At 46.2% G+C, this 25,483-nt stretch overlaps 1 protein-coding gene across 1 annotated transcript in view; it reads left to right on the forward strand.

Annotated features, from left to right (window-relative positions):
* SCYL3 (SCY1 like pseudokinase 3) overlaps positions 1–25,483 on the forward strand; it is a 917,463-nt gene that overhangs the window by 619,440 nt on the left and 272,540 nt on the right. Inside the window, exon 10 of the mRNA XM_078686597.1 lies at positions 9,481–9,636. Within this exon, the coding sequence (XP_078542723.1) occupies positions 9,481–9,636 (156 nt within the window). The remainder of the gene's footprint in view (positions 1–9,480; positions 9,637–25,483) is intronic.

The following is a 25,483-nucleotide window of genomic DNA, read 5'->3' on the forward strand; positions in this document are numbered from 1 at the left end:
ACCCGATGGCCCTCTTATCCCTACACCCCAGCATGGCCTTTGACATTGTAGAATGAAATTACCTCTTTGCTGTCTTGGAGCGTCTGGGCTTCCGACCCAATTTTATTGGGTGGGTAAGGCTCCTCTATCCCCAACCCCTTGCAAGGGTAAGAGTCGACACGGTAGTCTCACAAGTATTTGCTCCCCAGAAATAGACCAGGCAGGGCTGTCCCCTCTCCTTTTTGCCCTAGACCTGGAACTCTTGGTTGCATGGGTAAGGCAAGACCCCCTGATTTAGGGCATCCCAGTAGGGGAGGAAGGGGAAGAACGAATATTCCTCTATGCAGACGATGTTCTGCTCTGCATCAGAAGGCCAAAGCACTCGGCAAATAGAATACTTCAGTTCATCCGTGTCTACGGGGATTATTCAGGGGATCGCATTAACTGGGATAAGTCCTTACTATTTCCTCTGGCAAGAGGCGCCCGGAACTTACATTGCAATGCAAGTTACTAATTGAGACTGAGGGCTTCAAATACTGAGGGATAAATATAACTTGAAACCCTCAAGAATTTTACCACAGGAATGCCGAAGTACAGCTAAATAGGTTCAGCAATGATGCTACACACTGGAGGACACTCACACTAATGGGCCACGCGGCCCTATTTACGATGACGACGTTCCCCCGACTGCTTTATACAATGCAAAACCCTCCCCATGAGCTCCCCGACTCATTCTTTCAACAAATCAGAGCCAAGTTGAGAGCCCTGCTTTGAGCCCTGGAGCTGGCGGCTGCATGATCAGAAGAGGCTGGAGAAAGTGGGATTTGTCTAGCAAAGTGGATAATTGTGAATTAATTGCAAGTCAATACTGCTAGATCATAACCCTGTAAAATTTACTGAAGAAACAGAAATTCAAGCATTACCCTCTGAAGCCAAAGTTGCATCAGTCTGTATGACCCTCACGTGCAAAAGATACATGTAAATGAAGAATAATTTGATGCATGTGCACTTAAGTACCTAAATACAAAGTGTAAATAAAAATGTCTAAAAAAATTTTTAAAAAAAGAAGTTGAGTGCCCTGCTCTGGAGTGGGAGGGGTATAGCCTTGCAGAAATTACAAAAAATGAGTCTATAAGGGGGCCTAGCGGTGCCGACTTTAAAATGTACTACTGGGCCTCACAGCGTAAATAGCTGGGTCTTCAGCGATAGAGCGGAACCGAACTATAGGGTAGATAGTGTGGCCATGGAACCCTGAGGATATTCCCCTCCTATATGAAAAGGGAGGGACTAAAGACCTCCCGGCACATACACAAACTGTAGTAAGGAGGCAGCACGCAGCAACTAAATCCCTGGAATGGGAGAGGAAGTTGACAGAGATGACACCACTCTGGGACAGCGGACAGCTTCGAATAGTGGGCCAACTACGCAACTTCAGTAAATGGAAGTAAGTAGGCCTGGACAGAATGGGAGATGTTTGGAGAGAACACTCATACATCTCGTTTACAATTCTGAAACAGGAATATGAGTTGGGTAAAGGAGAATGGTTGAAATATCTCCAACTGGGACATGCCCTTAAGAATCATATTTGTGAAGTGTCAGACCTGGTGGAAGCGTCCCCGCTAGAGGACAGACTACTGACAGACAGAGCCATATCGATATAAGAAAATCCTCAACAACTCTCCTGTTCTGGAGGAAACGATGTACAAGTCATGGGGATGTGTTAAGAACTGAAAAACGGTGTGGGGGCCTTGGCGGAAGTATCGAGGTATGCGGGGTGGGGTTGGGCAGGGAGAATAAGTGTAGCTGGTCCATTATACTGCCGAGTTTGCCTTCAAATGTACAATGTAATGTTATTCTTTTATAATGCCAATTGAACACTGCTGTGTATTGTATGAGACCTTGAGCAAAGTTAATAAAAAAAAATATTTTTTTTAAACAACTCTTCTGACCTCTTTGGAGCACTGAGAGCCTCATGGGGAAATGACCTAGGACAGTGGATGAAGAAGAATGGACAAATGCCATACAAGGACCGAGGGAGGTAGCAATTTCGTGCCAGATTCCGACTGATCCAACTAAAGATCCTACATAGGGTATACTACCCCGGACTATACTACATCATATGGAACACAAGTAAAATGGTCAGTGTCAAAGAGAATACAGATATGAAGGGCCCTTCTTCCATTTGTTGTGGGATTTTCCTGTAATACAAGAATATTGGCAAGAGAAAGGGAGAATCATGGCGTAAGTAGTGGGGGTGAAGTTCCCAAGTGACCCAAAATGGTTCCTGTTGATGATATCGAACGAAGAGGCATGGCCCAAATACATCAAATTATGGCATATCCTGGCCACAGTGATCCCAAAATGTAACATCACTAAACACTGGGGGGGGGGGGGTGCTTTTGCCCCCTAGCGTGTAAGACTGGATTTCCGACCTGGACTGATGCCAGCAAGTAGAGCACACAAATTACAACTACTACTAAGTAGGTGTAAAGCATATTTAGAAAAATAAGCTAGGCATGTTTTCAGCATAGAATCGGTGACATTTGTGAATAAACCGGCGATTTTATGGTTATTGCTGTGCCAATTTCATGCTCGGGTGATATAGATATGAGAATCATGTCATAACCACGTGCGGACTATATAGGTGGTTATACATAGTTTTCTCAAGTATAAAGCGCGTGACCCAGTCCTGTAGGTGGGTTGGTCCGGACTAGGCTCGTGAGGACGGGTTTCATCATAATCACATGCTTATACAAAATTTAAAAACGGCGCAGTGTATAGTAGTGAGGGGTAATTTGAAAACGTCGCAGTACATAGTAGTGAGGGGTGATTGGAAAACCGGGTAGTCATTTAGGCCACGTGTGGTTTAAAATTATACTTACAAACACGACGCCCCCACCTGAAGTTAGCGCCCGGTGCGGTCACAATGCCCTAGAGCCACCCTGCTCAAGGGTCCTGTGACCTCAGTGACAGAGTCACTGCCACTCTATGGTGTTCTGCTTCATAGGTCTGTCCCCAAGACTGGAGGTGAACTTCATGAATATTTTTTATTTATTTGAACTTGTAATGCGCAACAGCTACCCGCAGTGGGTTTCCCGGCGCCAGGGATAGACACAAGAAGAAGAAAACACAATACAGTACAATGAGCCAGCTAATGCGAAAGGACAGATCTACTGAAAGAGCCGAGTCTTAAGTCTTTTCCGAAAGCGAAATAGATCAGTCTCAAATTTCAGGGCGATAGGTAGTGCGTTCCAAGATTTGGGGCCTAGATGGGAGAAGGACCGACCTCCCATATTTACAAGTTTAAATCTTGGAACAGCAAAATCACCATTTGCAGAAGATCTCAATGTGCGACTGGGTTTGTAAGTTTGGACAAGACTCTGTAGATATTTTGGGGCCGAGCCCTGTTTAATTTTAAAAAGATAACACAGGGCTTTGAATTTGATACGGCTCGGGACCCTAAGCCAATGTAGATCACGAAGAGCCTGTGAGGCCGAAGATCTCCTTGGCAAATTACAAAGAAGTCGGGCCGACGAGTTTTGCACCACCTGAAGTTTGTTGATGGTTGAAGTGTCGGCACCGAGATAAAGGACATTTCCATAGTCCAGGCGGGAGTTTACTAACGCCTGGACAACGGTTCTCTGGGTGGCACGGGGCAGCATCCATAAGATTTTCTGAAGCCATCTCAGGGTGGCAAAACAAACGGAGGCCACCTTAGTGGCCTGCTGCCTCATAGAGAGCTTGTCATCTATAAGAAATCAGAGGTTGCGAACTACAGAGACCGGCTGGGGGAGGGGCCCCATGTCACTAGGCCAGTGCTGAGGGCCCCAAAGATCTTTGTTCTTCCCCAAGATGACGATCTCGGTCTTGTCACCGTTTAACTTGAGGAGATGCCTCTGCATCCACTCAGCGACACGCGACAGTCCGGTCTTCAGGACCGATATACTGTTGCACTCACTGCAGGAAAGGGAGAAAACAATCTGAGTGTCATCGGCGTATGAAAATGAATAGTGGTGGACAGGCCTTCAAGGTTAATTCACACTTGCCACCGCTAGGGTCCACCTGCTGGTGCTAAGACACCAGGGCTTTTAAGACCTTGCAGCGCCTTCTAAGGTGTAGCACAGGAATGTGCTCCCTCACGAGAATGGTCTGGGATTCTGGCCGTTAAGGTTGAACCTGGTTCACCAGTTCCACTTCAGCAGCTCTGACCATAGCGCCACACCCTCTCCCCCTCCGAACACCATGCTGCCCCACTTAGAGAAACTTGCACTGCACTGACCCACTATAAACACCTCGATGTGACTCAATTCTAATTACTCACTAGACAAGAGCAATATGCTGCCTAAAAAAAATTAACAACATCCTAGAAAAAGCAAACACTCATAGGGAATGCAAGATTAAGTAAAGCATATGAAATGTAAGCAGGAACAACATGGTTATTTTTTCCTTTTACACTCATTATTCTGAAATTAGTAAGTGCTTTTGCATGAAAAGGTAAGGCCATGACTACACGGCCCGGAAGGGACCCGTTTCAGTGCCCAAATCTTATATCCTTTCAAAACATAGGCAATCTGGTTTAAAAAGACAACATTCGTAAACACACAGTCGCTGTACACATTTTACTTTCCAATTCACCCATCAAGCAGGGATTTCAGTACCTCCAGGCAAGGTGCACTTTCCCACACAGGGAAAAAAATGATGTTCAAAGAGAGAGGAGAAAACAAAAGTATCTCTTCACTGGCAAACACTGTAAAGTGGCGCTAATGTGTTTAGGTGTAAATATATCAATCTGGCCACCTTGCAACCACTCTGTCTTGCTTTAATTAGTTATTTATTTTTCACATTTGGAATGTTTTATTTATCTCCGCCCCAAGGCTGCACTTGTGTCAGAAAAAGACAACGTTTCCAGCAAAAAATGTTTTGTTTTTTGGATCCATTTCACAGGGAAGCAAATAAACGAAAGGAGGAAAGAGAGGGTAATACCCGTTTCTTGAAGTCTCGGTTTTCACTGAGGAGCGAGACAGAAAGAGAGGGAAGATTCGGAGGCTTACAGGCCGTCACTGTGGCATGCGCGCACAGTTTAATTTATGGGGGCTTGGGGAGGCCGTCCGATCAGGAGCACCATTTTATTTGCGAAGACTGAAGAGGCTTGCTTTCAGGCGGAGGTAGGCACAGCCGTCTCCCTCCGCTGAGAGGGAGGGGGCCCCTAGAGCGTGATGGCCCCCCGCACCACAGGGGCTGTGGGGGCCTGTGTGACGCCCCTGGGCTGGTCTAGGCAACTCTTCCTCAGTGTCTGAGGAATGGAGGTTATGGGTGGAAACGTGTAGTAAAGAGCAAAGTTCCCCCTCAACCGAAACGTGCCCCCCCCCCATGCTCCCTGCAATGGATGCTGGAGAACACAGAACTGGGCATTGTTGTGAGTGCCAAAAAGATCCACCAGAGTTGTGCCGAAAGGAAAAGATGTACAGGATTACCTCCTGGTAAAGACCGTACTTGTGGTCAGCAGTGTGTCACCAACTTAAGTTGTCTGCTGTGACATTCAGAACAGCGGCTCTTCGATTGGCAACCAACCAGATCTGGTGGATCTGCACCCAGGACCAGAGTTATAGCCCTCCTTGACAGAGAAGGTGCAGCCCTACTCCTCCATACTTGTTACCATACCACATTGTGGTCCTGTTGTCTGTCAAGATCTGGACAGACTGGAAGCAATAGGATGACAGGAAGGCCTTGAGCATCAGCCGTATCACTCTCCCCTCCAACAGACTGAGGTGCAATAGCTGCTCCTCTGAAGACCAAAGGCTTTTGATATCTAATAACTCCAGATGTGCTCCTCACCCTCGAATGGAAGTGTATGTTATCACCATGGTCTTCTGGAGAAGGCGGTAAAGACTTTCTTATAGCTAGGTGCTTGCCACACTCCACCACATCAAATCTACTGTAGTGTCCCTTGAGAACACCATAGAATGTGACCGGTGTCTGCCCTGCTGGAACCAGTGTATTCGAAAGCATCACTGCAGGACCCTCATGTCCCAACGTGTGTGAGCGATCAGGAGGATATACGGAGCTAGCAGACCAAGTAGACATAAGACCATCAGGTCTGGAATGTGCTCCATCCTGAAACATCGGAATCATAGCCTCAATTTCCCTTAACATCTGAGGAGGAAAGATTCATAGTAGTGTCCAGTACTGCCATTTTGAGCAGGATTTTTCGGAGAGGGCTCCAGGAGTGACTGGGCCTGTTAATGGAAAAGCCCAGATCAAACTGCAAAGACAACGTTGCTTGCAGGTGGTGCAACACCATCTCTGGAGACTTGGCCTCGATAAGTGATTTGTCCATGTACAGAAATACTGGAATTCTTGAACTTTGGATATTGCCCGCGATCGCTGCCATCACCTTCATGAAGACTCGAGGAGCCGAAGTCGAGCCAAATAGAAGGACTGCAAATTGATAGGGTATGGATCCAACCATGAAACCTAGGGACTTCTGTGCGATTTCAGGATCAGTATATGAAAATACATGCTCTGCAGAACCAGAAAGTACCTGGAATAGCACACCTGACCCCATTCCCACTGTTGCATCAGTTTCACTGCTCCTTTCACCTCCTGCTGAAGGATTTGTAGGTGATCTGCGGAAGGGAAAGATTGATAGAGGGGATGGGTAGTATACAACCTTTCTATGATCTGCAAGACACAAAGGTTTGAAGCTGCGCCCTCCAAGCTTGTGCAAACAAGGAAACCTGTGATCAAGCATGTGCCACATGTTCTGACAAGAGGGAACTACGGCTGCTTGTAGGAAGCTGGTTCTGTATATACTATACCAAAGTTAAGGTATAGTGTTGCACAGAGTCCAAGGAATCCCCAAGGTATATCAGAGGCTATATTAGGTAAGTACTAACAGCTCTCTTTGTGGGAGTGTGGGCGAGCAGTTAGGCATATCCAGAGGGTGTGTGAAACATTTATTATATTCACTCACTCAAGGATTGATTGCACACACTTGGAGACAGAATCCAGACCAAGTGGGTAAGTATAAAAAATAGGTATACTTATGTTATTTCTAGAACCAAGCAGGACTTGGTACAGGTAGGTATTATGTACTTGCAATAGTAAACCTTTACACAGAAATGCAATTTGGAATTGATTTATAATTGTTACAGGTTGGTATGGTTTGAAAAACAGATTAAATTACACAGTAATTTATTTTAGCATACTTTTTAATTACTTTCAGATTACATCGACTTCTGGGGGTGGTGTGCCTGGATACCACACCAAGGGATCTCACAATTTAGGTACATTTGTCCCTGTCGGTTGGCCTTCTGGGAGGGGGGGTACAGGTTTCATGGGAGGAAGCCATTGGGGTGCCCCTGATGTCTTTCTTTCTGATGGAGGTTGAAAGGAAGCAAGGGTTCAGAGGATTGGAAAGTTGGGTTTAAGACTACTGTTAAGATGTTAGACTTGGCCCTATATAAGGGAGAGGTATATCCAGGACTTCCACCGCCTTGTGTATCATGGCAGTGATAAGAATTGACCTCTGGAGGTGGAAGACAAGTGGGAGAATGTTTTTCAGTCAGGGGAGGTGTCAAGCGCTCTAGCATCTCAGAGAGTGGTGAAGTCATGCTCCATAGCGACAGAGTGGCCAGAGCTCTATTTTACCGGATCTCTAATCCGGTAAAATAGAGCTCTGGGGTTGTCTCCGGATCCCCATTTCTCTTTGCGAAAGCTGGCCCTGTAATATTCCTGATCACACTCCAGTCTTTCTAGAATAGCCTTTTTTATGTCCTGATAGGGCGTGACTCCAGCAGCGTTGGCAACTTGGTATGCGGCCTGTACCTCTCCGGATAATAACGGAGCTATATACTGACCCCACCTCTCAGGGGGCAAAGTGGCTGTGGTAGCAAGTCTTTTAAAGTTGGTCAAGAAATAATCTGGGTCCTCTCCCTCTTGGCATTTCTGAGGTACACTCCCAGTGACGTTCGGATGGACCCTAGTGCTGGAAATAGCATCCCTGAGGCGTAGAATAGCCGTATTTTGCACCTGTTGATTATTTGTTAGTATCACCGGCTGTTCTTTCAGGGCCGTATGGAAAGATTCCCTTTCCTTCTGTGCATGCTGGTTCTGTTGCTCCAGGACTAATTGTAAATGTCTCTGCCTTTCGGCCAACTGAGTGATTATGTCCTGTAGGGTTACGGGTTGCGTCATCTTCAAGCCTCATATGACTATCCCACTTCTGACACCACTGTGATGAATATTCCTCCCAGGACAAGATTTCACTCTCAGTCTAAGCAACACAAACCCACTCCAAACATACGTGTTGTAAAAGGTGTTGAAACACATTTTATGATTTATTGAAAGGATATGTCTCGTAAGGTCTTAGCTTTGGGACAACTGGAGCAACGAAGGACTATGACGAGAAAGCAAAAACCTATAAAAGTTCAGTCTGCCAATTCCTCGGGCCTCCTCTCTTGAGGTAGCTTCCTTTCAACTCTTTGTCGGAGGGCTCAGTGTCCTCAGAAGAAAACAAAGAAACACAAAACAACCACCAGTCAGTCCTATTGATTGTTTTTTCTAAGTATAGTGTGCTGCCCCTCCACCTATACAGTCTATCACCAAGGCCTGTGAGGGAATAGGGATGTTTGGTGAAGGAGCGGTCCTAGATAGTGCCCGACATTCATACACCGTCCCCCGTCCTTCCCCTCCCAGCCAACCTTCTCCAAAACTGAAGAAACAGCACTTGCCTGGAGCTACTGTCCTCTGGGACCATAGCGTTGGGTATCTCGGCATCCTGCTTCTCCTGGGGACGTCCCGACACGTGGGCAGTGGGTGTTGGGGAAACCTCCCTCTTCCGCTCTTTTCCTCCAGGGCTCCACCGGGTCTCTCCTCCTGACGGTTCTCCCGAGATCCACTGGGTCAGGTCCTCAGCCGGTCCGCTGGTTGTCTCGCCGTTGTCTTCTCTCTGCCTCCTCTTCTCAGGATCCGCGCGCCTCTCTCCACACACCGGCGTCGACTTCCCTTTTCCTGAGGCGGATGACGTCAGTCCTGCGCCGGCCGTTGTTTCTGTCACGCTAACCTCCTTCTCCTGCTGTCCCTGCCTGGGCGCCATCTTGAAGGGCACAGAGGGCCTGTCCCCCGAGGTGTCCCTATCACAAGCGGCTATTATTTACAGCACATAAAAATGGCAATACCTGCATAAAACTCTATATAAATAGTTAATACTGTTAATATTAACATCAAATGGAACTCTGTATAGGAACTTCAGATGGTTGTAACAGATCCTCTGCTTGCTCAAAAGCCTGTGGGTTTGGGGGCGGTACTGAGCCCAAAGAGCAATATCACTATCTACCTGTCCATTTATTTCAGACCAAATGTTGATGGTAAAGCGGCAGTAGATTTGTTTTATAAAGAAGGCAATGACATGCTGACATGTCATTTTTCAGTAACTAGTAATATAATAACCATGTATCTGCTGAAACATGCCTTAAGATGTTTGTTCTGGTTTTTTTGCAGATTCACCGGTACACATGAATCACATAATGCAGATCAACCAACCCATGAAGCATTACTGTGGGAATGCGTTCTCAAACAGTGAGCTAGCTAATAGCAGAGGATCACATAAATATGGTTTGCAGGAAGATGATGAAATTCTGGTCGCTTCAAGCAAAGGTAATTTTTGTTTTATCAATGAACTGCATTCTTGTCTCAATGTTTTTGTTGTCTGTTTTTGAGGTCACATTTCATTTCAAAGATTGTGGTGTATACCTTACTGGGAATAATTAATGTCGTAAAATTATGTTATCGATGGCTCGTTGCTCTAGCACTTTTGCTAGCGAAAAGGGAAATTGCTTTGCACTGGGGGGCGAAAACCAGTCCAATGAAAGACATGTGGATGCGCAGCATGGCGTACTGTGATACACTGATTGAAATGTATGCTACGCTTCAGCCCCCAACCTCCCGTCCTAAGGACATCTGGCATGCCTACCGCTGCTACTTGCTGCAGGCGCATCAGCCATCCCCTCACCCCTTCCCAGATTCTCCTCCCGATGACTGAGAGCAAGGGCCCCTGCCCCCATTGGCCCATGCTGCTCTCCTGATACCCTAGGGCGGTGTCTTCCCCCCCCCCCCCCCCCCCCCCCTGAAACACGCTATGAAGAGAGCCAAGTGTAAAGATATATGAAAGCACTGTGTCATACTCTCCACCAAATGTAGTGCTCTATTGCTTTGTGCGGTATATATGATGTTTCTACTCCTATTTCCTTAAACATATTCTTGTAAGGGAGATTGTCCTCCCCCGCCCTTCCTCTCCTTCCCTGCCCCCCCCCCCTCCCTCCCCACTGTAGGGACTTTATCTTATGTTTGTTGTTTGATTTGAATTGCATTGCAGTATTGATGTTATTGAGAAAATATGCTAGAACTACTATGGGGCATGCATGCGTCTTGGAATGTGTTGTAACGTTTCGTTATGGCAAATAATTACAAATCTCAATAAAAAAAATAAAAAAAGATTGTGGTGTATCTATAACTATTGCCAGAAAATGTTGATTTTCTTCGCTGCCCTTAAAGAAAGTCATACCTATATAAATGAAAAAGAAATGGGTTGTATGATTTCTTTTCATGTCACTTTAACATCCTATATCCGCAAACTACAAAAAAGCAGGTGCGATGTTTCTCACAAAACTAGAAAAACTCAAGAGTTGAGAGCATACAACACAACATCCCAGCATACAAAGGGACTCTCCAGCCACCATATGTCCAATTCTTCTCTGTCCATTTCTCCTCTTTTTTCTTATATTCCATAACCGTCCCTAAGTCCATACTTTTATTGTTTATTTTAGACAAATTATCTTCTTTTGTGTGAGAAAATAGCAATGGAGTAAACAGCACATCATTTTCAAATAAGTCATAAAGCACATAGGCACAAACCGTAGTACAGATCGAACGACATGTAGGCATCATGCCCAATTTATGTAATCACGCTCCTGATTTGCAGCCTGTTTGGAAGTGGTAGTCTTCAAAATATAACTGCTTCTCACAAGTTGTAATTGCCTCTTAAGGCTGCCAAGTTAAAGGCCCTGGCGAATTTCAGTGAGCACCTGGTCAATGAATGCTAAAGCTCTACTTCCTCCAAAGAATGTTTTCCACCACTTGTCCTTCAGTGTGAAATACAAAACTTCCGTTAACTGCCACCAAAAATGTTGCTCGGCTTTGGTGACATTCCGCCCGGTGTCCTGCATCAGCAATTTCGCAATGCTCAATAAGAAAACGCAAATGCTCCTGAAACAAGATACTCCACTCCTGTATGGCTTAAGATTCGCTGAATGATGACCAAAGAGAGAACCCAATTGAAACCTGCATAATTTCCCACAATTTCCTCCAGACTATCCCTGATCACACTATGAGTGCATTTGTCTCTTCTACAGGAATTTGCCTTATGTAACACATTTCCTCTCCCCGTGAAACTCCCAAGAGCAATTTCTGAAGTTGAGAGGGCCACCAAGATGCTTCAGTATATTTAGATCAACTAACTTTAAGTCCCTTTTGTTCACTTCCTGGTGTTTTACTTTGTCATACCTTTGCTACGCCTACCTATTCATAACATTAAAATCACGTTTCTTTGTTCGCTTTACTTCTTCCATCTGGCCCCCTATCCTTAACCCTAGACTTCACCATAATGCTGTTTAGTTAATATTTTTATTACATTTAGATGCATTCAATATCATTAACCCATAGTTGAATCCTATATTGGTTATTATAATTGGTATTAAATGAATTCAAAAAAGGTACCTTATTCTAATGCTTGTGTCTATTCTAGTAGTAGTATGAGCTTTATTCGATAAAATTTATCATAAAAGCATATACATCCAAAATTCATATTTTAAAAAAAACATATAATACAGCATAATAAATAGGCCTAACTATACATCATACAACTACAATTAAAAAATAAGTTAAAAGATTTCATTAAGACCATAGATAGCAATGATCAAAACTGGTACATCAAGTGACGTGCATGGGGGCTGCCGGACTACTCATTTTCGCTAAAAGCTTTCTTCTTATTAGCCATGCGAAGCCCAAGTATTTTGCCACACCACAAACCAAGGTGAGGGAGGAGGTGTCAGTTTGTAAGATGCGTAGTGCCACCCGATAGTTCTTGGAACCAAGCTTTTTACAGACTGGTTTGAGCCATTTGGCTCTAGCCATCCTGTAGGCTGGGCATGCTAAGAAAAAATGGGCGATAGACTTATTAGGAGCTGCACAGCCTGGGCAAGGTGCAGATGGTAAATTGCCCCGATTCCAGGCTGCTGTCACCTCATTTAGCAGGAGGATCCCTATTCTCATCTTCAAGTAGAGCGCCCTATCCCTAGGTGTTTGAATAAAATCAAGAAAAGGTTCTAATTTGCGGATGGGTTTGTGCTCAAGGAACATATAACAGTAATTTACATCAACTAACTTTAAGTCCCTTTTGTTCACTTCCTGGTGTTTTACTTTGCCATACCTTTGCATAACATTAAAATCACGTTTCTTTGTTCCCCTTACTTCTTCCATCTGGCCCCCTATCCTTAACCCTAGATTTCACCATAATGCTGTTTAGTTAATCTTTTAATTAAATTTAGATACATTAAATATCATTAACCCATAGTTGAATCCTATAATGATTTTCATATTTTGTATTAAATGAATTAAAAAAAGGTACCTTATTCTAATGCTTCCTTGTGTCTATTCTATTTACCCTCATCTCCAACCATAACGAAATTGTGGTGATTGGCGAATACTTTTAAACATTTCTCCCAGGGAAAATCACCTAAAGATCTGTTGTCTCCCCACGCCTGTCCAACTAATATCTAGAATTCTTAAATACACTTGTCTGATTCAGGAATCAGTATTCACCAACAGGCCAACAATATTTAACATTGCTTAAACAAGTTGTCCATTTATGACATCACCATTCAAACCAGCCTCAAAAACTGCAGAATTGATTGTCTGCCATTTTCCATAAGGTAATTACATAATAACTTCAAACATTCTCATCAGTCTAAAATCCAAATGGAAAATTTACCAGATACATATTGAGGAATTAAAGATAAAAGGATTCTCTCCTTTTTATCACAGGTAGTAAAATCATTACATTTCACATTAGTCAACTCAATCACATTAATACCTCACATAAACAAACTAGCCAAATCACCAAATTGCAGTCCCCAAAACCAGCTAAAAACAGCAGGTTATGTCCTTATCGCCTGTCTGGATTTAAATATCCTCCAGTGTGCTACTCTCCTCCTACACCACAAACGTATCCTCATACACCACAAACAAGTAAGTCTGCCCTTCCACCGCAAACCTAATCTTGAACAAGAAGAAATACAACCTTATCTCCCCAATCCTACAAGAACTTCACTGATAATCCCTAAAAAAGGTTAAAATTCAAAATTGTCTGCCTTCCATTCAAAACTATTCACTGGAACAATCCAGCAAACTTAGCTAACCTACTCACCATTGCAGTGGACCGATCAAGCCTGACCAGTAAATACTTGTTGCTTTGCGAGACGTCCAAATTCAGTTCTTCTCTAGCCATGAAAGAGGCTTTTACTGGAACAGCATCCAATCTCTAGAACTCTCTCCCTGCTTAGCTGAGAACCTAAACTATTCTCCTATTCAGAAGGTAACACAAAATTGCACTTTGTTAACATGCACTCCAACTAGATCTCTGAACCCTCTGCACCTATTCACCCACCCCCTTTTGCATGTTGCTGAATGACTGCAGGACCGATGCACTGAACCTCCTTGACGGAAACCTCTTTGATTCAAAAACCTTATACCTATATTCTGTTTCTACTGTGATTTTCAATGTATTGTGTATGTTGGTTATTATGCAAAGCGTACTTTCTGATAGATACTTCTAACTGCAGATTCCTCAGCTTTTGAAAAATCGCAGGCACCAGACTAGATCGGGGTTTTATGAATGGTTGCTCCTGTGTAGCATCCTGACTATGCAATAGCCATGCACTGCCTTGGAAAGGACAGTGCAGTGTTGCATATAGGTTCTCCCTCTGCCTACTGAAGTCAGTTCCTTTTCTTCCTGAGCCCTTGGATGCAGGCCTGGAAATGCCCTACCAACTTTCGTTGGACCAACTACAAATTCCAGATTACAACAGTGTCAGCGGAAATGTCTTACAAGTGTTAAAGCTTACCACCTCTGTGGGAATCTGATGTCACAGATCCATATGACGTTTGCCTGTGATGCCTACGTTCTAGTATGACTCCTAATCATGAGACAAATGCTATCTGGTGCACCTAAAGGTGGTCGGGGGGGAGAGGGAGCAAAACTCTATGTAGCAGAACAAAGAAATGGTCATGCGATCCCACTTCACATAATAGAGACACTCCTGCACCAAGCCCCACTATTGTTCCGAGTTGATAAAATCCAAGTTGCGCCATGCATACAAAAATGCTCAGCAGGATTTGTCTCCCTCCTGCCACTCTGAATCAGAGGAGAAGCCGTGTAGTCGAGTATCCAAGAGTCAGAATCCAAGCCAATTCTGAGGCTGGTCCTGGAGCACCTCAAATTTTCAGACTGTTTTTGACCCCATGGCACATAGAGGCCTGCAAAGGGTCCATTCTGCAGATATTCAAAGCAATGCCTAATCCTCCTGAGTGCTTTCAGGCACTATGGACCAGCAGAGACCCCTATTCACTTCCACCCAAAGGCTCTTGCCAGGTTCTCAACCTCATTAGGCCTTCTCCAGGCTCCTTGCCACTGCTTGCAATAAATCAACCTGGCCCCAAAGGCCACGCTGTTCTTGATAATACGGGTGCCAAACCTGACTCTAGCTGCGCCTGTAATGAATCCAGTGCCAATGCTGGTTTCCGACCCGAAGTCAACAATTGCTCACGCTAGGCCCATGTTACACTAATAAATAACTCCCAGCCTTTTCCTCAACACCAATACTAGAGGAGGATGCAAACCCTGTTTGACTCGGATTCATACACAGTCCAGGCACATTGTTGCGTAAACTGAGTTTCTGGCTCAGCTTTACGAGGTTTGTTTGCTTTCACACCCTGAGGTGACACCAGTCACCAACTCTTGAATGTCAAAGACAGGTTTTTCTAGCCCCACAGAACTGTACCCAGTACACGGTAGAAGTGGTGTTAACACTTTTGGGTTACCTACAGTCTCTAAGCATGGATCCAGGGACACCGTGGTGATTAGAAACAAACCATTTTTGGGTGGGAGGGGGGCGTGGCTAGCCAAGATGTCAGAGCAGAGCAGAGCCTGTCTTCAATGCCTAGGGAGATGATTTTGTAGCCTTGCCTTCCACAATTGGGACGGATGCAGAGCGGACCCTATGAGACAACATGGCGGCTTGCAGTCCCAGCAGCAGGGCCTCCATTGAAATTTACAGAGGAAGCTCTGTTCATGCTGAGCCTGCATCATCCCCCGGCAGCCTGGAGGTTAGGAGAAACAACTGGGCAGTCCGAGGAGGTCAGAGGGAGAAGATGCAGTGGCCCGAACCTCCCGCAACCCCACCTACCAGCAAGCGGACCGGTGAGGGCGCACAGTACAGCATGGAGGGCCCGTGCTGCGAGAGTTGGGGGGTTGGTGTGGCGATCTGCGGCATCCTTCCGCGCCCCACACCACCTTTAGTCCAGTAGTCCTGTTTTCCTGGCTCTGTGACTTGGGTGGCCCTCCAGAGACCTTGTGGGGCTCTTGCCTGACCCCGCTATGGAGATGACGGGGGACCGCCGTGACTGTGGCAGAGGGGGTTAAGTGCTACTCACCTCCCACAGACAATGATCCCCCTATGTAGATATCTGCCGGTGCCACCTTGTGACTGCTGATACTTAAAGGCCATGAGAACAGGGCTTTAGACTTTTCTTGTGTCTGATCGTAATATGGCGGTGTATTTTTGGAGCAGCTGCTAACTACAGAGGGCCATGTTAATCTCCTCTGTGTGTCTCTGGCACTGACACCTTACGGAGAAGAGCCTGAGAAGTTGTTTCAAGGGCGCCATGCTCTCCTCGTGGCTACATAACCCCCGAAGCACCTACATGCCAGAACACACCTGGGACTGCTGGGGATTCCCTGGGGTAGCCACAACAATAATCACTGACCGATGCCTTCCCTGTTTATTTGTTAAGAGCCCCAACCATATATATCAGACATATTCTTGGTTGCTCATCACTATTGAGCAATAGCTACAAGGCATTTCTCCCTTTATGCCTCCTAAGAGGCAACGGGTAATAGGGTTTCTAGCTACTTCGCCCCAGATGAACCACAACACTACTCACCCACGACACTCGCGGGAGATAGCATGTCTCTCACCAAGGAATATTTGCTGGCATCAATCCGGATTTAAAAAAGGAACTCCATGATGAGCTCAGGGTGGACCTAGCCTCTTCCCTGGAAGCGCTTAAGTCCGATCTCAACACTAAACTTGCCTCCTCCAACAGGATTTGGACTCTGTGGGTACACGAGTCATGGATCTCTACCCTAAAACGCTACACATAGAGAGGTGCACTAGCCACACGAGCAGCTAAACCACTCCCTCTGCTTGCAGCCATAGGAGTCACAGTTGAAATGTGAAGATCATGGGAACAGATCACGATTCAAGAAAATATGAATCCGAAACCTGGAGGAGGGGGTGGAGGACCTTCACTTGGAAGCCTTTTCAACCTTGAAAGTCAAAATTGAAAGAGTGGGCTCTGTTGGCTGGTGAAACGTGATGATTTAGGGATGTACTAGCTAAACTTCACTCCTATAAAGTAAAATAAGTGATACTTTAGATGGCCCGAAAGGTAGAGTTGGTCTCCTTCCAGGGAGTCACTTTCTCCATCTTCCATTACATCGCTCCTGCAACACTTGTCAGGCTGCAGCAATTCTGTTCCTTGACAGGTAAACTGAGACAAGAACGCATTCATTATCGCTGGCCCTACTCTTTTGAATTGGCATTCAAGTATTACAACAAACCTAACCATATCTCGAATTTGGCAGAGGCTATTACTCTCTTGGAAACCCCAACCATTGGGGTCAAACTTCCTGGGTAGGACCTCCAGAGGCAGGGATACTGAATCTCACGGTACAGACCTATGGCTCTCTCTGCGTTGTCCTCGCCTACCTAAAAAGCGATGATCTTCTGATTCTGTTCATTCGAATTTCGAGACTGCATCCTTGACAGAGACAGTAGCAGAACTTTCGTGATGATCGCCTGTCTCTAGGGGGGCATTACTCTAGGTGGTCTACTGGGAGGGCATGTCCTTATGACGGACTGGTGGGGGACTGCATCTTCTGGAGGTATTTATCTGGTTCCTGAGACTGCCTTCCTGAATGAAACCTTACAGTAGCTTTTCTGTGGAACGACCAGTTTTACAGGTCTGGTATGATGCACGGACATCTCGGAAGATGACCCCTCCAGTCCCCCTTTGTACTTTATTCCTTTTCTTACTCTTCTGTTGGAGGGATGAGGGACTAGGATAATACAATCATGTGATCCGCACACTGCAAGAGTAATTAAATTCAGGTTTCTTAACTATGTTTATCCAATGTATTGACTCAATGTCCTGTTTAGAATTGGCATTTGCGGATGATGACCAATTTGCCTGTCATGTCCGGGTATGTGCATAATGCATGTGATTGGGACCAATTATTAACGTAATCCAGTTTTGCTTTTTGTCCTTTTTTGGTGCATAGAGGACACACTTGTATGTTGTTGACAGAGGTGAAGGGGGAGGAATGGAGGGCAGGAGACCCCGGGATAGGGGAGGTTGGGGGAGGCTGCACAAGTGAAAGGAGAGGGGAGGTCGACACGCTTAATGGAGAGGCACTTGGAGAACCCACTTGACCTGATTATATTATGGTGATCACCGCACTCTCATTCAACATTAAGGACCTCAGTGCACTAGCCAAGCGACATAAACCATAGAAGTATCCCCACGATCAGCGACATGATGTTGTGCAATACAGGAGACACACCTCAAACAGGCTGTAGACCATAGACTGAGACATAAAGCTTACCCCATGATAAAGATATCCTCTGCTTTGACTAAACATAATGGGATGGCACTTCTGTTTCATTCCTCACTGAATTTTTACCCTGAAGGTTATGAAAGGGGATGATGGTCATGGTGAAGGTACGAAAAGGAGGTAAATTATGCACCTTTGCATATGTATATGCCCCAAACTCTAACCAAATCCCATTTGTCCCTGCATTATTGTCTTCACTGGGGAGGGTTTGCTGAGGGCACGAGTCTCCTGCTGGGTGACTTTAACCTCACATGGGATTCTGGGGTTGACCGCACACACCCCCGCAGATGTCCCACAAAAGCTTCCACAAAACACTCAAGCAAGCAATCCGGGACCTGGGATTGATAAATGCATGGAGGACGCTCCACCCCAATTCTTGCGATTACACCTTCTCTCACACGCAACGAACATATCCACATTACGGGTTCATTAGCCAAACCCTTAGACAAGATCTGAGGACCGCCTTCATCCACCTAATATCCATATCAGACCATGCTCCAAAGGCAGTAACCTTAGAATGGGGTGAGCCATTGTCGAGATACCGTAGATACATTTTCCTATTGCTTTCACGAGAGTTCACCTCTTTATGGACGATCTGAGGAAAGCTATTGAAGAATAATTTCTATTAAATAACCCCTGTAACACAAACCCCTCTAACAATTGGGACACATTCAAGGCAGTGCTGCATGGGAAATGTATTGCCCTTGTCCAACACTTAGCAAACAGAGAACACCAGAGAGCTTAACACTCAAAAAGGAGCGGCAACAGCTCGAACAGGCCCCCAAAGCCTCACTGACACTGATCTTGCAGTGGAAGGTTTCAGCTTTACAGGTGAAATTAAATGCAATTTACACCAACAGGGCGGAACTAACTTTGGTACACCTCAAACACACATCTTATGAGCAGGGTAATTAGATGGGTTACCATCTCACTCGTCAACTCAGGTTAAACAGGAAAGGAACGATATAATTGAGATCTTGCGTGATTCGGAAGTATTGGAACACTGATACTAAAAAAGCCTACATATTTGGCAAATTTTACGAAAAACTTAATATGGCCATACAAGTCAATGCCTAAGTCCAATGTAACTACTTAGATGATGTGGATCCTTCCCAGGTGTCCCCCTCTCATGAAAATATGTTAGGAGAGCCTATTAGTGCAGAGGAGGTCCAGCAGTCAGTCTCCTCTCTGAAACTGTATAAGTCTCCCAGGTCTGATGGTCTCACAGCCCAATTTTATAAGACGTTCAGCTCGGACATCGTCGCACACCTGACCCACATGTTTATTTACATAGTGGAAGTGCGTTCAACCACCCCCTCAATGAGTGAAGCCCTAGTATAAGTCATCTTGAAACCTGGTAAAGACCCTCATTCCAGTGGCTTTTATAGGCCCATTGCCCTCCTCAACCTAGATGGCAAGCTCTATTCCCAAATTTTAGCCTCCTGTGTGGATGCACTGATGCCACACCTGGTCCACTCGGACCAGTCTGGCTTCAGCAAGGGCCAACAGAGGCATGATAATGTGAGGAGGGTACTCCATCTAATTGAAAAGCCACTAATAAAAATATACCTGCAGTCTTGCTAGGTCTTGACACCGAGAAGGTCTTCAACCCTATGCATTGGCCCTTTCTCTTTCACACGCTGCGACGTTTTGGTTTCTCTGGCTCATTCATAACACTGATTCGGGCGAACTATACCACATAACGGGCTGGAGTCTTAGTTAATGGAATAACCTTTGGTTATTTTTTTTCCACAGGGGAGAGGGACATGGCAAGGCTGCCCTCTCTCCCTGCTGCTTTTTGCACTCAGTACTGAGCCTTTGGTAGCTAAGATGCAGGTGACCCCAGCTATCAAGGGCCTAGGTTTTAGCTCCATGGAGCATAAGATCTTTCTATTTGTGGACGATGTGCTTTTGACACTCACCTCCCCCTGTTCATCTATAGAATTCCAAGAGGAATTGTATACCTTTTGAAAAGGTAGCAGGCTTCTGCATGAACCTAAGTCCTATTTACTCAGTTTGACGTTCTCCAATGCAATGATGGAGGCCCTGGTGCCTCCACACCCTTCCAGTGGACAAGAAAAGACGTCACTTATTCCTGCCTCAAACTTACCCCCAAAGTGTTAGACCTCTATCATGCCAACTATCCACAGTTATTACAGCAACTGAAAGCAGATCTTAAACAATGGGCACCTATGCATATCTCCTGGCTCGGACGTATACATGCGATTCAGATGACGGTTCTACACTGAGTACTTTACCCCTTTCAGGGCCTTCCTATTGAGTTAAATAAGGATTTTCTAGCAACACTACGATCACCAATCTTCTGCTCCATTTGGTAGGATCACAGGGCCCGCTTGCTGTTTAAATTACTCCGCCTCTCAAATGACGCTGTCTGTTTAGGCCTCCCTGACTTCCAACTCTTCTATATGGCAGCCCAACTCCAGGTCATTTCCAAGTGGTCACTACGAGAGTCGGATAAACACTGGTTGCACATGGAGAAGACCATAGAGGTTATCTGGGATGTATTGGGGAAACCTAAATAAGATTGTCCGCAAAATGCCTACTTGAGCACTCAAACTAAAACAACACTTAAAGTGTGGGATGGGGTGACAAACTGAGGAATGGACAACTTTCCCCTCCCCTTACACCCCGATACACCACAACTCGACATTCCCACCAGCTCTCCACCCGGGTCCTTTCGACACGTGGAGGGAGAGGAGTTGCCTTACACTCTCCAACCTCTTTCACAATTGGGAAATTTTAACATTCGACCATTGCTGTTGGAAGGTAGGATCCTTCTGCATGTGTACCCCCACTTTTTGCCTGGTGCTAAGCTGGTTTTTGACTAGTCTGACTGGGATCTTACTAATCAGGACCCCAGTCTATCTGCTTTCTCTCTGAACTGTAACAACATGTATTTAGGTACACTCCAGATTGGATACTGGGGTACCCTTATAAATCCCTAGCATATTGTACCCATGTATCCAGGGCATAGGTACCACAGAGGTCTCCCATGGGCTGCAGCATGGATTATGCTACCCATGAGAGACCATACAAAATGGAACTACAGGCCTGCTATTGCAGCCTGTGTAAGTTGTTGCATGCACCACTTACTTAAGATATAGGTTTCCTATATCTAAGGGTCACCGCACTTAAAACCTATAAGTCACCCTTCTAGCAGGTCTTTTTAATCCTAAAGGCAGGGTGCTTGGTTCTAAGTGAGCGGGTGCCCCTGCATGAGCAGGACACCCCTGCAGCCTAAGGAGTCCATTCTCGTGAGTTGTCAGTGAAGCAGCCATACAAATATGTAGAGGTGCATTATGCGACCGCGTGATGACCTTCTTGAAAACGACTGCAAGTAACCCTATCGTGTTTGGTACCAAACATCTTTGAATCATACCCCCATACCAGTAACCAGTGTGGGAGGTATGAATCCACCCCTCAGAAGCGAACTTCCTGAGGTCTGGTGTTCACGGTACTAGCCTTCTAGTCCGGGACAGCACAAAATGGCTGCTGCCGACCAGAGTCCCGTTACTGCCCTCCAGCGGCAGAGCCAAGCTCGAGCAGGGGAAGGCAGAACAATAGGCATCCTGTCACACTGAGGTGTGACCACCTCCAGACAGGATTTAGTGTATTAGGGCTGGGTGGGTGTGCTTGCCAGCGCCTGAAAGTCTGCATGAGATGCACATTTGGTGTCCCTATGCCTAGTCAATTTTGAACCAGTCCTGGGAGCCGTTGACTCCCGCTCTGGTGCGAAGCTGGACAAAGGACATGGGAGTAAACTCCCTGCTGTCCTGACCCTCCCCTGGGAGGGTCCCCTGAATCTTTCCAACCCTTTCTTTAGGGGACATAAGGGCTTACCTGGTTGTAGGACTTTAGATTTGTAATGGACAGGATTCAGAACTGAAACCACTGCACTTCGACTGTCAGGACACTCTGGACTCCACTGGACTTCGTTTGGGCCGACTTAGTCTCCCTCTGTCTGCTGTGTCGTCTGTGCCCGTGCACCATACAGGGTCTGTGCAGGACCTGTGGCGCATCAAGGACAACTGAAGATAATCTCCCTTGGAGTGAAGGAGTCACTCTCCTGCATTCACAGGCACCTCATCGCTGCTGACCAGTCTGCTGTTCCAGAGCTCCTATGGACTCTGAAGGGTCCAACAACACAGGAGATGGGTTTCTACGTCCCTCGAGGTCCGAGCTGAGCACTTACCAAGTTTGAGGCCAGTATTCCTCGTGGGGGCTGCAATACTTGAACCCCTGTGCACTGCGTTTATTTTGAAATGCATGTGCTTCTTGGCATTCCTTTAACAAGTGCATTGGGCTCCGAGTATTCCCTACCTCTGGGCACATTTCCTACCAAGATCTTTGACCTTTCTCGCACCAAGTGCTCTGTGGCCTGTTTGGTGAATTCACTCAAGGTCCTCTTGCGACTCCTGTGCCTTTGGCCTGTGGTTCCATTTGAGGGTCAACTTGGCTTTTCTTGGGCTCCCCTGGTTGCTCCAGGCTTGCCCTGCCTCCCCTGTGTTTGGTGAGTCTCCTGGACCTTGCTGGTTTGTACCGTACTCTTCTTTGACTTCCTGCTTTGTTTGCTTTTGCCAAGGCTTATTGGTGCTCCCGCTGGACACTGATCCCACAGCACTCAACATTCTTCGTGGGAGACATCTCGCATCCGGCTCCTGGTTGTCTTCAACATCACCTGGTCCCCACAGCTGCAGGGTCAAGAGCACCATCATCTCACCTGAAGCACCCAACATCGGTGGGCATTCGTCTACCGGGCCCCTGGTCACTCCTAAGTGACCCAGACTCTGTCCCCTCTGCTATCAGGTACTCCTCGACAAGAATCCACGTTTGAATTCCAACGGACACTTTTCTCCCTTCCAGCAGCGGTACTTTCTCAAAGTCCTCCATTGAGATCGGTGGCGGTTTCCGAAGCCACTTCAGACCTATGCACCCGGCTTCCCTGGGTTAGGTAACTCTGGTACTTCGGTATCCATGGGTGGGGTGGCTCTCCAACCTTGTGTCTTCCAAGGGGTTTCTTCGAAGTCCACTGGGAAGAGTCCTTAAACTTTAAAATTCCAACTGTGACTTGCACATAGACTTGTATGGAGCACGCGGTCGTGTTCCGACACTGCACCTATCCTCCGTGGGGTCCCTATCTACTCACCATAGGTGGTTCCTTTACTTGGGGTCCCAGCAATTCTATGTCCTCTCAACATCATCCTGACTTGAGTTGTGGTTCTTATACCACTTTCTTAATATATGGCTTGGTCCCCCCGGGTCCACTGTGTACAGGTGCTATTTACTGACATTTCTGTGCTAACGTATTGTGTGCTTTGAGATTATCTCCCTGTAGGAGATACTGTGTCATACTAGATAGTGATATATTAATAAATACATATTTTTATAACTACTGTGTTTTTCCTTTCATTTAGCCAATACTATAAGATTACATTCTGGTAAAACAAGCTGCTTTACATTCCTTCAAGACTAAACATGAAGGCTGCTCTCCACTGCTACCACTTGGATAGCTTTCCAAGGTTATCTTTGACCTCTTAAATCACCATAAGGTTAGTTTGGACTGGTGCAGGGTGCCCACTATAACTAGTGGACATCATATATCAAGCCAACTTCTCACAATTGTCAACACAACTTTCATCTTTCCGATTCCCAACAGTACTGCTGTACATAGCTTAAACACTGGGCACTACAACCTGGAAGTCAGACTGGTTGCCGCCAGAGATCTTGCGTCTATTAAACGATTTGTTAAGACAGTTAGATCCTCTCTGGGAACCATTTGCTTTCTATACTCCTTACTACTGGTAGGAAAGTAGGATCTTTCTGGCATAGATACCCCCATTTCTTGCATGGTGTCAGTGTGTTTTGACTGTAGTTAACTGGGATCCTGCTTACTAGGACCCCAGTGGCATTGCTTTCTCCTCTAAATGACATGGTAAGCACTTTGTACACCCCACAGTTGGTATGCTGGGGTACTATTGTAAGTCCCTCGTATATGCAACTGAAGTTCCCAGGCCATTGGTTTACCAGGAGGTCTCCCATGGGCTGCAGCATATATATCATGCCACCCATGGGAGCCCATGCAAACTGTCTGCAGAGCTGCCATTGCAATGTACGCGAAATGGTGCTTGCACCTTTCTTTTTAGATATAAGGTTTCCCTTATATCCCAGTCACTAGACGGTAAACCTGCAAGTCACCCCTAAGGAAGGCCCTAAAGTCCTAGGGCACATGCATGGTTTTAAGTCGGTGGGTACGACTGCACGAGCAGGGGTACCCTTATAAATCTCGGACTCCATGTTCTGGGCTTTGTAAGTGCGGGACAGGCATTGTACGGTATGTAGTGGACACTGGCAAGTTTAGATGTCCAACTTTGTAATGGGTGCCCCGAACCTGGTCATGTTTGGTATCAAGCATGTTGGAATCAATCAACTACACCAATTCCAGTGTTAGTTGCATGATGCCATGTACTTGAGGAGCTCCTTAGAGGACCGCCAATACCTACCTGTGTAGCCTTACAGAGTCTGTCTGCCAGCCCGCGCTGCTGCTGACCCTAGACCATGTTCTGCCTCCCTGCTGCCGACCATAGACCGTGTTTTGCCCCCCTGCTGATGAGGCAGGGGAAGCTGAACAAAGGATTTCCTGCTACGGAGAGGTGTGATCACCTCTCCTTTAGAAATATGTAGGGTGGGGGCGCTTCCGAGCACCACCAGACTGCATTGAAGGCCACATTTGGTGCCCTCCTTCTTAAACCAGTTTCACCCAGTCCAGTAACCCTTGGCTCCCGCGATGATGAGAAACCACACAAAGGACAGGGGAGTCTCAACCTCCCTGTCCAGCTCCTCCCCAGGGAGGTGCTCCCGAGAACCTCCAGGTGGCCACTTGATTCTGTCATGTTGAATCTTGGCCCCTGTGAGCATCTGACTGTCTAAGACAGCTGAGTAGTATCCCTGACACTCTCTAGTAGGTGGGTCACCACAGAAGAGGTACTTCCCCTATTTTGAGTTACTTGAGGTTGGGTCCTTCGATTTGGCTCGACAACAACTTCAAGATCGGACTGACTGTCGTCTGAAGACTGCCTGAAGACTCTTCTGCTGGTAGACACTGGAACTCTGCTGTTCAAGCCAGGACCAAAGACAAGACTACTTAGGTGGGAAGATTTCTGCCTCAACTTCGTCCCTGTGCTTTTTCAAGCTTTGCAACTTAGTGACCGTGCATCCTCTGCCCTGCATTCGTAGGCACCTCTATAATGACCAGCGGTTTGCTGATCCTTTTGTCCCACGGACATCGCCCAGCTCTGCAACACAGGTGGTGGTTTGTTGTTTCTCCAGAGGCATGACCAGTCTTCCCTGCAATTGAGGTGAGTGTAATCCTTCTTCAGCCTACGTGAACCATCTCTCTGTGCACTGTCTCTTTGCTGTCACCAAGCCTTGTTGGCTCTCTTCATGAAAGATCTTTATGCTTCAAGAAGCCACAGC

Source organism: Lissotriton helveticus, chromosome 1_1 (assembly GCF_964261635.1).
Source record: "Lissotriton helveticus chromosome 1_1, aLisHel1.1, whole genome shotgun sequence".
NCBI classification, from domain to species: domain Eukaryota; kingdom Metazoa; phylum Chordata; class Amphibia; order Caudata; family Salamandridae; genus Lissotriton; species Lissotriton helveticus.